At 36.9% G+C, this 16,220-nt stretch overlaps 2 protein-coding genes across 4 annotated transcripts; one reads left to right on the top strand and one right to left on the bottom strand.

The window, feature by feature from the left end:
- Positions 1–2,136: 2,136 nt before the first annotated feature.
- Positions 2,137–10,774, bottom strand: LOC105562626 (mitochondrial glutamate carrier 1-like). Of its 3 annotated transcripts, XM_012013618.1 has the most exons (9): positions 10,519–10,774; positions 9,011–9,126; positions 7,848–7,917; positions 7,448–7,582; positions 7,005–7,154; positions 4,142–4,278; positions 3,505–3,690; positions 3,269–3,419; positions 2,137–3,121 (listed from the first exon to the last, which is right to left on the bottom strand). In XM_012013618.1, the coding sequence occupies exons 3-9, from the start codon at positions 7,889–7,891 to the stop codon at positions 2,983–2,985; spliced, it is 942 nt and encodes a 313-aa protein (XP_011869008.1). In that variant the 5' UTR covers positions 7,892–7,917; positions 9,011–9,126; positions 10,519–10,774; the 3' UTR covers positions 2,137–2,982. The 3 variants fall into 3 exon arrangements, with proteins under 3 accessions (XP_011869008.1, XP_011869007.1, XP_011869009.1); XM_012013617.1 differs by lacking the exon at positions 9,011–9,126; XM_012013619.1 differs by lacking the exons at positions 9,011–9,126; positions 10,519–10,774 and adding an exon at positions 8,874–8,996.
- Positions 10,775–12,238: 1,464 nt separating this feature from the next.
- LOC105562622 (conserved oligomeric Golgi complex subunit 5) lies at positions 12,239–16,168 on the top strand. Its single transcript, XM_012013612.1, has 14 exons — positions 12,239–12,504; positions 12,589–12,681; positions 12,740–12,864; positions 12,944–13,163; positions 13,228–13,370; positions 13,815–14,081; positions 14,159–14,279; positions 14,346–14,463; positions 14,544–14,684; positions 14,759–15,142; positions 15,213–15,338; positions 15,413–15,521; positions 15,584–15,805; positions 15,913–16,168. The coding sequence occupies exons 1-14, from the start codon at positions 12,465–12,467 to the stop codon at positions 16,105–16,107; spliced, it is 2,304 nt and encodes a 767-aa protein (XP_011869002.1). The 5' UTR covers positions 12,239–12,464; the 3' UTR covers positions 16,108–16,168.
- The last annotated feature ends 52 nt before the right edge of the window (positions 16,169–16,220 follow it).

The raw sequence follows: 16,220 nt of genomic DNA, 5'->3' as shown, positions 1-16,220 counted from the left end.
ATGTGATAATGATTAATAAATAAAATTCTCTATTGTTATTCAACAAGCGAATGGAGCGTGCCTGACTCCACATTTTTTATTATTTTTTTATACAAAAAGTTAATAATATATGATAATGTGATTTTATTATGTTATATATTATTAAATATTACTATGATTATCATCATCGATATTTTATTATAAAATATAATTAATGTAAGTGAAATAAGTATAAGAAACTGCAGCTTTCATTACGTTTCTATAAATTATTCGAAATTGTAAAGAAAGAAAATTTTACATGGTGAAATTAAAGATATCAATGGGCTTATTATTACTTAGGATATCTGGATATTTAATAATTTTTCAGAAGTTTTTAAGAAAAATATTCTTTTTTTTTCAGTCGGGCACGCCCATGATTATTTATTGTAAACTGTATTATGCGTCATTAGTAATAAACCAAATGGTCTTCTTAGAATTAGGTGAGATATCATAAAAAACTTATATTAATAATTAGCGTTGTTAGATCACAAATAATCTGTGTCATCGTATGCCAATACACTCTTGTATCACGAATTAAAGCGTAAACAAATTATATTGTTGTTGACAAAGTACGACAGAGAGTAACGTTACATATAGGTACTGTTAAACGAAAGAGAGTAGCATAAGTAAGTGTAAGTTTATTATTGACGCGATCATTATTCATGAGTATTAAATTTAAATGTATGCAATTCATCTCGCGGTACCGTAGCGAGGTTGTAGGATTTATTATATAAGGACCAATGTGATCATTTACAAGAAGCAAAACAAACCTCGAACAAAACTAAACATTTTAACCCGTCACAAATCTTGCTTTCTTTTTTTTATCAAGGAACGACTACGATTGAAACAAAACCATGTATGATAATTCCTACATGATAAATGAATATTTGACAAGCTTAACAATTTTGTTTAAATATCGCTGATCCTTCGTATAACGTCTGACTCTGCGCATCTCCCGGTACCACTCGCGACCGAGTTTCGAAAGACCGCGAGAAGACACGTGAACACGTGCTTCCCACGCGCGCCTCGCCGAACAGGTAATTCTGCGAAACGCCTGTCGTAAACAAGTCCTGGAATTCATGGCACGCTCAACGCCCGAATAACGTGAACAATTACACGGCGTACCGAGGACCGCCAGAGTCTTGGTATTATCACTCAGACAGTCGAATGGAACGGACAGCGGCGCCTTGCTCCTCGAGCCGCGATCGCGACGGGAAGTATTTAACGTTAGTCACGTGCTAACTCTCGTTAATGAAGGTTATCTATCGAAATACTATTGTGATACTATTCGGTGCTTCGATAACTGTAATAATCGCATGCTGTGAATTCGACATTTATACAATGTGGTTATTTAAATCTTCTATTGTTTGAGATTCGTGTTTAATGGTCACCGTTTCACGTGCGATCGGAGCTTCTTCGTGTTATTTCTCCATAACGTTAGTTCGCAACGTAACAAAGTGCGTGCGATGTTAACAACAGAATGTTGCATCCGATCGTAATATTCCGATCATTAGTACGCGCACATAATAAATTAACTATATCTTCGCAAGTCTATGTGATGTGAGACGTGCGTGTGTGCAAGAGTCACGCTTCATTCTCACAGCCAAGATACGTGTAATGTGTTCTGTGTATATTCCAAGGTTCTGGCTTTCTCTTTCAAACCTTCGACCCCTTGGCTGTGAACAACTAATTCACAAGTTCGTTTCCTTCATTTATACACTGAAGTTCAGAGTTTTTATTCATACTGCCAAAAGCTTGGGTTGTTCAGCAAAAGATGTACTTTCTCTTTCGTTTTCCTCAGATCGATCCTCGCGCGAACTTTATCACGGAGTTTCATACATAACTTATTTCTCTGTGCACATATTTTCCTCAATATCTAACATACATGGACTTTTGCTATACTTATTAAATCTTCCTAAACAGGCTTGTCTTAAGTATGTGAAATTAAAAGAATGAATTATTTCTTTCCTCTGAAATGTTAAAGAGCAAATACATTTCTTATGTTCATCTTTATGCGCCTGTATTTATATCAATAATTAGTAGCTTGAAAAAACTTACCACAACCCAGGATTGAATAGTATTAAAAAGTGAGAAACATATAAATGCAAAGAAGCACAATTACAGTTGCTTTAAAGATTCTGTAATATTTTTATTTATAATTTATATTACATATGGCCATAAAGATTGCTTATTCGTGACATGAGATTAAAATTAAGAAAACTAGGTAACAAACATGATCTTTAACAAAATATTCTATTATGCCAAGGTATTCTATTATGCTTAACGTAAACTATTTTAAAAATATCACGTTGAGTCTGCTTAATATCTTTAATGTATACATATAATTGACTATAATTGGCTAGTCTGGTAGATATAATAACGATGATCTCGACGTATGTCTATCAACGAACATATTTCGTGGAACTCGCATACAATTTATTGAGTCTATAAGATACGAGGAAGAGATGAAGAAACGCTATTATTATGAAAAAATGCATGAACGACCTACAAATTGAATAACATGTAATTGGTACAGCTGCGAAATATTTGCAATTCCATGTTTTCCTAATAATTCGATGTCTCAATACATTCGTCAACGCAGCGATATAATTCTGCGTTGCAAGAACACAATGTATTAGACGAAACGTACATTGATTCCGTTGTATTTGATTAGTAATTTTAATGCACTTTACGGATATGGACATAAAAGATAAAGATATATTTCATTCAGTTATATATAAATCTGTCATAATTCGCGACCTGCGAAAATCACGATAATTTCAATTAACGTATTCTTTCTTACTTTTTGTTACATATAAGCGATCGTGAAATCTCATTTAACAGCAACATCCGTATTACGACGACGGAGAGCAAAAATCTCAAGCAAAAATACAACTACGATCTACAACGATTATTGTCAGTTTCCCAGAGAATTGAACGGCACGAATCGGCGATATGGCGATTTCACTTCAATCCCAGCAGCCACTCAGCCACGCCGAGATAATAGACGGTTTGTGCAATTCCGAACAACGGCGCTATGACAATCATTCGGCAAGCGCCGCCTTTGAAAAACGCCGTAGATCCCTCGTTTTTAAATGTCTTCCTACAAGCCGGAAGTAATTATTATAAGACCTTAGTATTATATACTTATTACGATTTGAGATATAAATGTGCCCGAATTGATAGATTATGTAATTTTGCAAACAACTAAACGAACGAATAAGCGGATATTTAATTCCAATGGACTCACGATATACAGTCCCATACTCCATTGTACGTTGGATCACCAGGTGCTTTTTTGATAACTTGCAGTCTAGTTTTGATTACGTCGAATGGATTCACCATTAATGCGGCCGTAGAGCCGGCGGCGCATCCGGCAAGGAATGAACACCAGAATACGGCTAATGAAGCGATATTGTTACTATTTAATCTTACATGTTCGTTAGGAACGATCGTGCATGACAATCAGTACATGTCAGTACTTACATGAACCGTCTTCCCGCTTTGGCCCGAGACCATTCAGTCTGGCGAACAGTGGGAAATAAATAACGGAAAATGTAACGTCTCTGAGTGCAGTGGCGCCGGTCCCTTGATATAGCCCCAGTATACCTCGCTTCCTAAATAGATCTTTCGTTAACGCCCAAGCGGATACCTTTGGCGCTGCTTTACCCGCTGCAACAGTAACGCGTTATACAATTTATCGCCATAAGCACAAGCGTAATAATTGTAAAATGGATACACATTTCTACGTTTTAGAGACCTTCGGCTCACGAGCAAATTGATTAATTACTTCTAATTTCCATTTATTATTCCCATACGTATACCGGAAAATTAAACGCTTTAATTAATTAATTAAATCTCACAGCTGTTTCAATATGCGTTACATTTCTGTCTCGATACCGTATACCCGTGTAAATTTCTAATTTCACAAAATAGTCGCCCATGGCAACATCATAAAAGCTGCAACAAATAAGAAGTGCGCGTCTGATGCTTGAAATTGCGAAATCGTTAATAACGCAATAACAACAAAGGACTTGGATGAATAGTCGCCCGTAAATAATCTCGCTGCGTTCGACAAGCCGCGAAGAAGACATCTTGACAAGTTATTGACTGTTTTTGTCACCTTCCTTAGCTGCCATGGCGACTCTGCCAGCGTCTTGCATTTGTATTTTAAGCAGTTCCATCGGAGTGGTAACGATTATTTGGCATGCTCCTGCCAAGCCACCGGCAAGCATTTCACGTTCTATTGGCAATTGTTGTCTGGACAACAGATTAAGAGAGTTCTGGGATCACGGCATATTGCAAAAGATCTTAACACACGAAGTAAGACTGGCATATGACTGGCTGGCCTTTGGAAAAACCGAGGTAAAACGCATTGTGGATTCTCGAAGAATTTTTCACAATTGACTGGTACGTTAGCAACAGATAGAAGTTTCATCGAAGTTGACCTTTCTAACTAAAGGCAAGTTTGGGCTCAAAAGTTTGTCTCAAAACTGATTTTCCTTTATCATCTCGGTTGTTGATCGTTAGTTAGCAATTCAATTGTGGATCATGATTAATTAACAAAATCAGGTTCTTGGATTTATCAAAGTTTTTGAGGATATGTAAAGTGTGATTATTTGAAATTCTAATTAACTTTAATAATCTTTCCGAAACAACTGTCAGAATGCCAATCTTGATATAAGGGAGATCATTCAATGCTAGTGGCACGATAAGCAATATATCAAACATCTTAATGGACCGCAGAGCATCAAAATACACTGGCAAAGAACGTAAACGAAGCAAACTGTTTTGATTTCCAACTTATTGATGATTCCGATAGCATGACGTGATATATTAATGAGAGCTGTTTATGAATAGACGAAAGTATCCGGTATATCAAAAGAATTACTTTAAATGAAACAAATGAGATGAGTTACAATTTGTAATTGTAAGCTAAAATGAAAAAATTGACTGCGTTATAGTTGCCAGCTGACATTTAACGAATTCTCAACAACTCTATTCGACTAATTCTGACTAAGCTTCTATATGTATTATCACTCTTGGATTGCACTAAAGAAAATATTTCGTAAGGAAGAAAAGGGGAAAGCAAAAATTACCCTGCTTTCGTCGATTGCTTGCAACTTGGTTAGCTAGTTACGGTTGTTCGCACCGTTTGCCAGGTCATTTAACTCGGAAATTACATTCAAACAGGTAGCTTCAGCTGTCTAGAATTACAGAATAATATATTTCAATATGTTTTACACCAATAAAAGATTCTCGCACAATTCTGGCATAATAGCGCGAGCCCAATTTCGTTTTCTTGCCTTTCTCGCGAGATACAGAATGAGCCATGCTCGTCGTTTTAAAATTTAATAATGCTCTGATCAATTTAGAATCAAGATCACAGAATTACAATATCTATGAAAATAACAAGTAAGAACCGAAAATAATCCATCAGTTTTTACTAAGGAAATTCATTCCAGAAACATTGTATACATATATACATATACGTATATACATATACCGTGCAGAATATACAATAATTCTGCAAATTTAATCATGAAAGTGTCAGACACTTCATAAAGTAAAAATTAAAACAAAAATGCAACTATTTTCAAGCTTATTACTGGACCCACAGCAATAATAAAACTATTCTTTTCTAGTTATTGATAATTTTTTGGTAGGTACATTAAACAAATATACACTTTTGTGTTTAATTTACTTGGAAGACAGTGTCGATGTTAAATGCAAGCAGTTATCGAAACAAATTAATAACAGTGATTAGGGACAAGGATAGATATACTCCAAGGTATTCTACATACAAATGTTATAATGCTGTATGACAAGATGCTATGATGCTTTATGATGCTCTGCTGATCAAACGATACAGCATTACATTACTAATTTTTGGGGCTTTCCAATTGTTTTTTCTTTTTAAGAAATGTCATTATACTTTCCACAAAATTAACTAAACAATATAATTAAATTTTGTATTTTAACAAATACCTTTCGGCATTAAATAATATTTAAAATCTGACGAATTAGGACAAAAACCTGATTTACGAAACAAATTTAGTGTATCAAAGGGAAATTGTAATATATTACAAAATATATATAATTTTATTAAAACAGAAAAACCAAAGAGATGTAACATTTCAAACCTTTATTCTTATCTATGTATTGTCTACTGTGCGTGCAACTTGCTCTGATCAATAACTCTTTGGCTTCATGCGTTGTTAATAACGTAATTTAAACTTGATATGGCTTCGTACACACACATACACTTGTTTATACCTTACTATTAATTAAAAATAGGAAATATATAGAATATTTAATTAAGCAAGTTAACGCGGTGTTGATTACAATATTTATAACAGTTTGACGCTTGCGTCATTTCAATTTAATGTGATAATTTAATCAATACTTTTCTTCATTTAAAATTAGCCAAGATATTAAATTATTTTTACAAAAACTAATTAGAAAGCCTGAGTTTTCAATAGATTTTATACCATTAATTTAATAGAAACTTTATCGCCTGAAATATATTTCATGCTAATCCACTTGCCATAAACTTTGAATAAATCCCTTCAAAATACATAAATTTTAAATACAGCAGGAAAATAATTGCTAGAGAAAATTAGAGTTTTGAATGGAAACGAAAAAGTGATACATAAGAAAAGTAACAAGTAACAATTTGTCGAAGAAATAAAAGGATACCATTGTTAAAAATATTATATAGGATGCTAAAAATTTAATTAATCCAATTTTAATTAAATCTATGGAATATGAGAAAATAAGTTGTTAATGAATACTAGACATAATGAATACATTATGACTGTCTTTAAAAATATTTTAGCATAATGCGACTAAACGATTCCCATGCCACTTCTCACGGATTAACCGTCGTTCTGACAATATTACACATACGAAGGAGCACATAACCACTAGCTTCTACCTCTGATAATAGAAAAAATACATTATATAATATATTGTTTGCAACATACCCAGGCCCAAGGGAAAGATAATGTCTAAATGTATCATTGGCAGTAAGCTTGATCGCTTTCTCGGGTGTGATCAATAATATATTTACAGCGGATCCCTTGTACATTCCAAAATAGCCCTCTGCCTTGTAAGTCTTTTTAAAGCAATCAAGCCTGAAAAGAATTATATATATTCGATTAGAATAAACATATCAATTTTGCATTTCGTCTCTTTTTCTTTATATCAAAATCTAGACATATATTTACTTTACGTTAAAAAAGAAAATACAAGAAAGTATACAGTACAATTAAAACGCTTTCAATGTGAATAATATAATAATTGCTTTACTTATAATTTGATTATTAATAGAAAAAATAATAATGTAATAATTAAATAATTAGGGTATTATTTTTTATTTGCACCGCATAATATCTGTGTTTAATAATTTTTTAAATAAAGTACTTGCATTGACTTATACATGCGTTCGCCATTCGGGCCAACAACCTGATTTTGTAATCTTGTTTTAACCAAATCGAGCGGAAACACCACGGATACTCCAATAATTCCGGCAATGCCACCGTTTATGATTTTTGGTATAAGTCTGAAAAACGGACAAGCTTACATTAAACACATATACGTATAATATATATTATTTTATACTAAAGTATTATATGCCTAAAGAGGGTGGAACGTATCCGTAATCTTACTTTTTTAACAACTTTATCTTTTCAGTTTTATTAGATAAAATTAAAATAAAATTGCTACGCTTTTAACTTAGCATATTCCAGTTTCAAATGTTTTTAGATCTGTTGTTTTTCAAGATATTACATTTTTTACAAATAATATTTTATGGGAGAAAGACGTACTTGAATTGCTCCGCAGGTTTCGGAGCTGGACTGTCCTGTGCCATAGTTGATGCGAATTAGAGTCCCGCACCTGTCGAATAAATTAATGGAATTAATAGAAAACGATATCAGTGATTTAATGTCAAGTTGTCGATTGGTAAGAAAAAGATGTAATTCTTTCTGTTGCATAATGGCAATGGTTTTAACTCCGTAAATACGAACGCGCGCAAGATTCCTTCAATTCATAGTGGAAAAACCTCCTAATGTTTGAGAAGGTATATTTATCTGCAAAAGTGAGGGTGACTTGCCAGTGCAGCGTCAGTTAAGCCGCAAACGTTAACTATGCCACTGCAAGGACGCGCTAATTCGTTAAACAGTAGTCAAAATATTGTGCCAAAACTTGAAGGCCGCTACATCACGTAAAGTAGTTTATTTCGCGGCGCGCCTGTCGGACAAATTGCGTTTTCTGGACAAAGATCAATGCGACATGTTCATCATATTATTGCTGCTCATCAATTTTTGACGATAAGACGTGATGCAATCGATAGGTCGCACGAGTGGGAATGAAAAAGGATGTCACGAAGTAGCACAAAATCCGAAATTCTTTTCCTCTCGCGCTATCTTCATTCCGCGATAATGAAAACTGAATTCTTTTCTTTTGGCTCTCGCCAGGTGGTCGACCTACTCGTGTATTCGCGTTTATTTCCCTGCGTAACTTCTATTTTCATTCCTTGTTTATTTTCAATATTGGAAGACTCCCGCGGACGATTATAATTCTTGTCAACGGGAACATTTTCAACTGCAGCAGCTTGACAGTGACTCATGCCTTTTCCGGAACCCGTTTTAATTGTGTATTTCGATACCATCGCGGTATCGCCTTGGAAACCTATTCTCTCCAAAGGCCACGATGTCCATTGAGTCGATCGCGCGCGTGGCCACAAGTTGACTTGTTTCGTTACACAGAATGGGCATTGACATCTTACAATAACGTAATCAACGTGACGCCAGACGAACAGAAATTGCTATCGGGCCGTATCGAAGACTCACACGTGCGCACATGTACACACACGCGACGAAGACAAATCGCCAATCTGCCGATTGTGAGCCACGCAAATTGATTTCGTTCTATCTGTCTCTCCCGATCTCTTACATAACGCTTCAGCGCTAGACAGAGTCGATATTACCCCAGCAAGTTTGTAACTTATTCCGAGCGTCCCGTTCCGTCTTCTCGAAAGAGAGAGAAAGGGAATTTAACTTGGAGGTAATTTCTCTGTAGGTATCTCTCGCGAGGCGCAGGTTTCTGCAAAAAGCAAGATGCAAGATAAAAAGCTGAAGCACTTGGCGGAAAGTTAAAACTGCATATCTCATTCTTGCGCTTAATTCAGCGTCGATAAAACACATAATTCTTATTTTACTTATGCTAAAGACACCAGTTGTGTTGTTCTAAATAAGATAGATATGTTTCTCTCTTCGCGCGATCTCATTTGTTAAGATTAAAGGGACAAATTTTCTCAAACGCAAAGGAGTAAGGGGAAGTTATCGGAATTATTATTATGTTATTATCTTATCTGTTCCAGTGGCTTGTGGCAGTACGGATAAAAGTGAGAATTCTTGAGTGACTTCGCCACATTTAACTCATTGAACGCCGATAATCGTCGTGAAATTATTTTAAAGATAACATCGACACGACGCGGCATTAAAACTTAAAAATATGTCGCAAACTTGATGAGGCAATTATCTTTTGGAGTAATTATGATTGTTAATTAAACTGTAAGTGTACGCGATTAATAATTATGATTATATACATAAAAACAAATACGAGTTGAATCGCTGAAAACTGATATCGCATGAAATGAAAGATTACTATTAATTTACAACAAATTTGCGTACAGATGGCCGATAGTCCATCCGAATCGATTTTCATTTCCCATCCCGGACGTACCGCAGGTGAAGTCTTACTGTGTCAAATTACGTTTGCAAACTGACAGATTCGGGAAATCGGATTTTCTCGCGTGTTGAAACAAAATATAGAGGAATTTCTTTATGTTAGAAAAATGCATAGAATATTCTATGTTTTAACCTACTTTTTAATTTCTTATGAATTTCGGAACAGACGATTTTTAGAACTTGACCTACTAAATTTTGATAGGATGAAATCTTGATGGATGCGAAAATAGATAAAATTTTATCAAATTTAAGAATCACGATCATTCGCCTTGCCGTGAGAAAATTGACGAGTGACCAAGGCTCCATTGTCCATCGCCCAGGGCATCGCGACTCGCGTGCACAAAGTCCTCACAGGTTATGTCAGAAACCAGGCCGCGCGAGTGACGATCAGCTGATCGGGCAACCGTCGACGGCGTCGACGTTCGTCGTGGCATGAAATGGTGCGATTGCGGCGAAACAAATCAAGTTCCGCCGGGGATTGAAAATAATCTGGCGCGTCCGACGCTAACGCGCTCGACCATCAGCGCTGTGTCAATTCTATTATTATTTTCAGCCTTCGGAGCGCGCTCGGAAAGATCGAATGTTACGCGGTCGTTCGATTCTTCCGAAGCAAATAAAAGGTAGCCCTTTTTCCACGGGAGAAAAGAACCGGCGCTCTCGGCGGAATCGGCGTAATCGGCGGGATCTGTAGCGCGCGAGATCGCGACTCGATGGGGGGAAAAATCGACGGAAAAATCCAACTTACCGGTCAGACGAATCCAATGTGCACAAAGTGGTCGTTCCGCCGTTCCGCTGTTCCGCGACCGATGTGACCCGTTGTTCCCGATTCTCAACGGGCGAGAGCGGAGAGGTGCAACCCGGAACGGCTCGATTAGCCGCGGACCACCGGGAGACTCTTTTCCTTCGCGTCGGCCGACTCCGATTCCGCGTGCATCAGCGACGACCCGTTGACGGCGCTTTTGACAGACGCTCCAAACATCTCGCGCGAGGCGCTCGCGCTCACGCGCGCGCACACGCAAATCTCGGCAGGCAGGCTCGCACCCGCCCCCGGGGCTGCTAGATTCGAAAATTCCTCGTTCCAATATATCTGAAATTAGCCCAAGGTTCGAACGTGCTTTCTCTTGCCGTGTATATTCCCATTGACTCACTTCTCGGGTCTTTTTACTGCACGTAGCACGTAGCACGGATTTAAACCAAATAGCGTTTTACCATCTCGAAATGTAGAGGCTACGTAGTTCCTACGTCCACATTAAAATGAACATGATGGCGTTACGAATCAGTACAATTTCAGAATGTAAAGAGAATTATTTTATCCTCGTTTAATAATGGCAAACCACAAAGATAAAACGATTCACTGTGTTACACAGTGTCGTCAAGTGTCTGTATACGTTGCTGGAAAGCACCCTTTGTGACGCGTTCAGAAACACCACCCGAGTGCTCCAGTGTATCCACGATGCGAGAAATTGGTCCAATTTCTAATATTCCATAAAAGCTGCAAGTTAATTGGTCCAAGTTCTAGCATCGCGGACACAGGCCTTTAGAGATACGTTTTTAAACTTGGAATTCAAAAATTACGATTTTTTACATTTTGGTTGATGCTACGTGTGATTGAATTTGGACGGGTATGTTTAGTATCAGCAGTATTTAAATATCAGGAGAACATGATCAGCAAAGAAGTGGCACTATCTGAATTTCCAAGAATTTCAAACTTGAAATCGCGTAAATCGAGAATCCCGAAAACTGAAAAAGTATCAGGAGCGCAGGATCAGCAAAGAGGTGGACTATCTGAATTTCCAAGAATTTCAAACTTGAAATCGCGAAAATCGAGAATCCCGAAAACTGCAAAAGTATCAGGAGCACAGGATCAGCAAAGAGGTGGCACTACCTGAATTTCCAAGAATTTTTCAGTATTTCCAAGAATTGCAAATCGCGAAAATCGAGATTCCCAAAAAACTGCCAAAGTATCAGGAGAACATGATCAGCAAAGAGGTGGCACTATCTAAAATTCCAAGAATTTTTCAGTATTTCCAAGAATTGAAATTCCGAGAATTTCAGACTTCAAATCGCGAAAATGGAGAATCCCGAAAACTGAAAAAGTATCAGGAGATCATGATCAGCAAAGAGGTGGCACTATCTAAAATTCCAAGAATATTTTAATATTTCCAAGAATTGGAATTCCGAGAATTTCAAACTTCGAATCTCGAAAATCTCATAAACCAAATTTCAATCTAATCTCAATCTCAACCCGTAGTCTGATACGGGTAGAAAGTCCAGCTTCATCTAGAAATTTCCTACATCCATGGTTTATGTTACATGTCGGTGCATAAAGCCTATCACACAATGCCAGGCAACAGGCAATGGGAATAGGGAATAGAATTTTTGACGCGTTTGATTGGTTGAACGAAAATTTCCGACGAATCCAACGCGTCAAAAATTCTATTCCCTATTCCTATTGCCTGTTGCCTGACATTGTGTGATAGGCTTCATGGTTTTCCACTGAATCAGCCAATCAAAATTTTTTACATTAAATCGGCCAATTAGGGTGACACGATCAAGGCAAGGAATTGTGGGCAAAAAGTAGTCGCGCGCGCATGCGCACGGCACTTTGCTCTTATCACTTGATCTGTCAACACAAGTTTACAGCTTTGCAGGTTACACAGGTGTCGTTTATTTGTAATCATTTATGTAAAAATGGGTGAAATATCAAGTTGGGAAGATATTGAAAACGATCGTAAGTTGAAAAGCCTGTATCTGCCAAATCAGAATTTATGATTACACGAATATCTATGTGGTTCACAAAACACATAAATTTCAGAGTTTTTCAAACAACTGCTGGATGTGAATTTCAAAAAGACTGACGTAGAGCCATTGTTGTCGGTGGCTCAACAATTAAACAAATTGGGACAAGGTACAGTTTAAACTGTTTTATTGTTTTAAAATAGTGAAACAGTAAACGCTGCTTCTAGCTATCGAGGTGCTGAATGCCGAGCTGCAAAGGCAAGTACTTGCGAATCACGAAGATTTACTATCTCAAGCAACATGGGTGGAAAAATTAGAAGGAGTGCTTTTTATAATGCAGTCTCATATACAAGTGAGTAAGAAAACGTTACTATCTGTTTCAACTTAATAAGCTGTACGAAATTAATAATATTTAATAACTTTGGTTTCAGAGCCTCTTGTCTGCAGTGGAGCGATTACGTGGCAAGATTATCGATCCATTTAACAGAATCGAAATGCAAACAATTGTATTAGCACGGCTTCACGAAACCTCTGATCTTCTGAGAAGAGTCTCTAGGATGCAACATTTATCGAAACGTTTAAACTCTCAAATGAGCAGCATTACTCAAGGGCCAGATATTGTTAAAGCTGCTAATAGTCTGCACGAGCTTGGTATGTAATTTTTTGTTTTCTTCATCATGTAGTCTTGTATGAATGTACATTGTAAAATTTACAGAACAGTTAATGGCAGACACGGATCTTAATGGCTTAGATGTAATCGCGGACGACCAGCAGGCTATAAAGGCTCAGAGAGCTACAGTACAAAGAATAGCCACTCACACTCTAACGCAAGGTTTACAGACAATGGACAGAGCGAAGGTGTATAATTTTATTTTTACACAGCTAATAATGTTTAATCTGCACACGAAATCTAATGTTAATACAATTTTACTTTATTATAATTACAGTAAACTCAATAATCCGGCCGCTTGTCGTGACTAGTTTGTTTTTTATTTTTGGGTGGAATATAGTATGGACTTATATATTTTATAATTATTATTATTAAAAATTATGTATTTTTAACATATTGTTTAATTCAAATTTTATGTTAAAAATGAGTATGTTTGTAAATTATATATTCTATCCACTTTGTTACCCTAAATAGAATAAGAACTACTAAAACTCGCTGATGTTGAATTGCTATAAAATTTTCATGCACTCTCAGTAATCCGACATTATCATAAATCTGGCACATTTTTACGCGAGGCCGCGTCAGCGAGAGTCTAATAAATAATATATGCACTAATGTATACGTATGGACAGGTGAGCACAGCTGTGCAGGTCTTTCAAAACTTGGGAATAATAGGCAGCGCCGTAGACACAACTATAGAATCTACCTTGGCTGACATAGAAAGAATTTCCACAGAATCGTTAGACGTATCCTTGGTGACAAACCAGGATTTCGGGAAACGCGGAGCACCTGGTAGAGCTGCAATTCCATCGCCCGGTTCGTCAGGAAATTTACGGACGAGAATATGGGAAAATCTCGAACGTCTTTTCCAAGATACTTTATATACGCACTGTCTGCAAGTAAATAGACAACGTACAATGTGCATTTTACTCATTTTTAATTCAGTCATTTTCAACCAATGCTACTTTATATTTAGATTGAATTGCTGCAAAGAGTATTGTTGGAGCACCATACGCAGGGGTTTCACGATTTATCCGAGAAATTTTGGGATAAAGTAAACGCTGTTCTTGCGAAAGTCTTAATTGAACGTGCTCAAGGTAAATTATAAATATATATATATTCAATTTTTGATTTAAAGAAATTTTTAATCAAGGGTCTTGTAGGATCATCGTTTGTAAAACAAGCCCTCGAAGGAGAGTATCCCAAATTTTTAAGAATATTTCTAGACTTGAGTAAACGCTTAAAAGAGAGATCTCACAGTATCGGGATTTACAGTATCGAGTAAGTACATCTCGTAATACAATATAAATTGACGTAACTACAAGCGAAGCTCAATATTAATGTATAAGTTTTTAATATAGCCACAATGTTTTATTACCATTTGAAAATGCATATTTATCGCGTTCGGTCTCTCGACTTTTGGATCCAGTTCACAACATGTTTTCTGGAGAAGGTTTACCGACTCATGACGAGATCGACAGTCTCATACGTATGATTACAAAGTAAGTCTGGCATGTTTTCTACGCACGTATCTTATTTATTGAAGAACATCATAGCAGAGGTACATATTGTCTAGTGAACTGAGCGTATCACTGGTGGATGATGGACTCTCGACCGTGGTGTCACGAAATGTGGGAAAAGCAATAAGACTATTCTGCTTAAAATGCGAGCAAAGTGTAGTGACCGGCGGTGAGGCCAGCCAAGTAATCGATTCCCCTACTACTGGTCAACAAGCAAATGTCACGCTCGCGAATCTTCTTCATTATCTTTCTAGCCAGACAAATCGCGTGATAGCTAATCTGGCGGGAGGCTTACCTTCGGAGGGAAGCGTTGTCATTTCCACGGCGCTCAAGGAAACTGACGAGTTAACGAAGAACTTGCTTGCGCCGTTGTTAAGTTCTGTTAGCGATGCAATCGAAAGTATTATTTTAACGATGCACGATGATCCTGAATTCAGAGAGTAAGTTCTTATTTCTTTAATTTTCATTTTCGTCTGACGATCTCAACACATGGATACTTTGATTACATAGCACAAGCAGTCCTCTGGGCAAGGAAATTGGCTGTTCTCTTTACATGCGTGAACTGCAAGGCTTTATCTTACGATCCGTGAATACATTCTTACTACCGTACAAAAATCAAGTGGTTGTAGCTGAAAGGTAAGCTACTTTGTTTCTCCTTGTACGTCGTTTATCGGTAACCAATTATTAAATGGAACATGATATTGTTAAAGTTGTAAAGCTGTCGCATCGAGATGTATAGAGTTATTTGTACGTCATGCTTGCTTGCTGAGACCTCTGACTGATTTTGGAAAAGCGAAACTTCTAGTAGATTTCGCTCAGGTATGTCGCTTTTACACAAAACGTATCGGGTAGATACATGTGAGACAGATTGAAAGTTTTAGATGGAAATAGCCGTGACGCCGTTATGCCGTGGTGGCCAGATGGGTCTGCTTGAGCAACAGCAATACAGAGCTTTGCGAGCGTTAAAAACTTTACTTCCTCTCAGTCCCGAGGAGATGGTGGAAAAAATTCTAGAAGGGCAAGGAGAGAGTAGTGTATCGCCGTCCCTTATTCTTCTGCATTTGTTTTCTGGCGCGCCGCCTGAACTAGCGTCACCGCATCAGGTGAGATGGAATTCGTCAAGATGAATTGCTTTTATAGAGATTGTTAGAAAAGAGACGATTACATTTGATTTTGAAAAAATTAACAAAATTTTATATTTATTGCGCAGATCGCCGGATGGTCTGTAGGCAGATTATCTCAGTGGATGGACAGCCATCCGAACGAAAGAGACAGATTAGCACTATGTAGTGGACCATTGGAACGTTATCAGTTAACAGTCCGTCAACAAAATCTTCCATCATTTCATCCTCTCTTCCCACATATGATGAAATTAGCTAACTTGAGAGAACACTCGAGTCAATAAAATGTGCACTACACATAAATATATTTAAAACATAGTTGCTAATATAAGCATATTTTTCAAATGTATATCAACTGTAAAGTTTGAATTTTAAGTTGTAATTATGTATGTATACA

Source organism: Vollenhovia emeryi, unplaced genomic scaffold (assembly GCF_000949405.1).
Source record: "Vollenhovia emeryi isolate VEMERY1.0 unplaced genomic scaffold, V.emery_V1.0 DF939185.1, whole genome shotgun sequence".
Lineage (NCBI taxonomy): Eukaryota > Metazoa > Arthropoda > Insecta > Hymenoptera > Formicidae > Vollenhovia > Vollenhovia emeryi.
The sequence above is the reverse complement of the archived record's forward strand: the minus strand, read 5'-3'. Positions and strand labels throughout refer to the sequence as shown.

What these genes read in the sequence shown, in the direction of transcription:
- LOC105562626 (XM_012013618.1), bottom strand. Translation starts at nt 7,891, where the DNA reads ATGGCACAGGACAGTCCAGCTCCGAAACCTGCGGAGCAATTCAA. An exon ending in CGCCATGGCAGCTAAGGAAG is followed by an intron (nt 3,691 to 4,141) that starts GTGACAAAAACA and finishes TTACTGTTGCAG; the next exon opens with CGGGTAAAGCAGCGCCAAAG. An exon ending in GGAGTATGGGACTGTATATC is followed by an intron (nt 3,122 to 3,268) that starts GTGAGTCCATTG and finishes TCCGGCTTGTAG; the next exon opens with GAAGACATTTAAAAACGAGG.
- LOC105562622 (XM_012013612.1), top strand. Translation starts at nt 12,465, where the DNA reads ATGGGTGAAATATCAAGTTGGGAAGATATTGAAAACGATC. An exon ending in AGACAATGGACAGAGCGAAG is followed by an intron (nt 13,371 to 13,814) that starts GTGTATAATTTT and finishes ACGTATGGACAG; the next exon opens with GTGAGCACAGCTGTGCAGGT. An exon ending in TATATACGCACTGTCTGCAA is followed by an intron (nt 14,082 to 14,158) that starts GTAAATAGACAA and finishes CTTTATATTTAG; the next exon opens with ATTGAATTGCTGCAAAGAGT.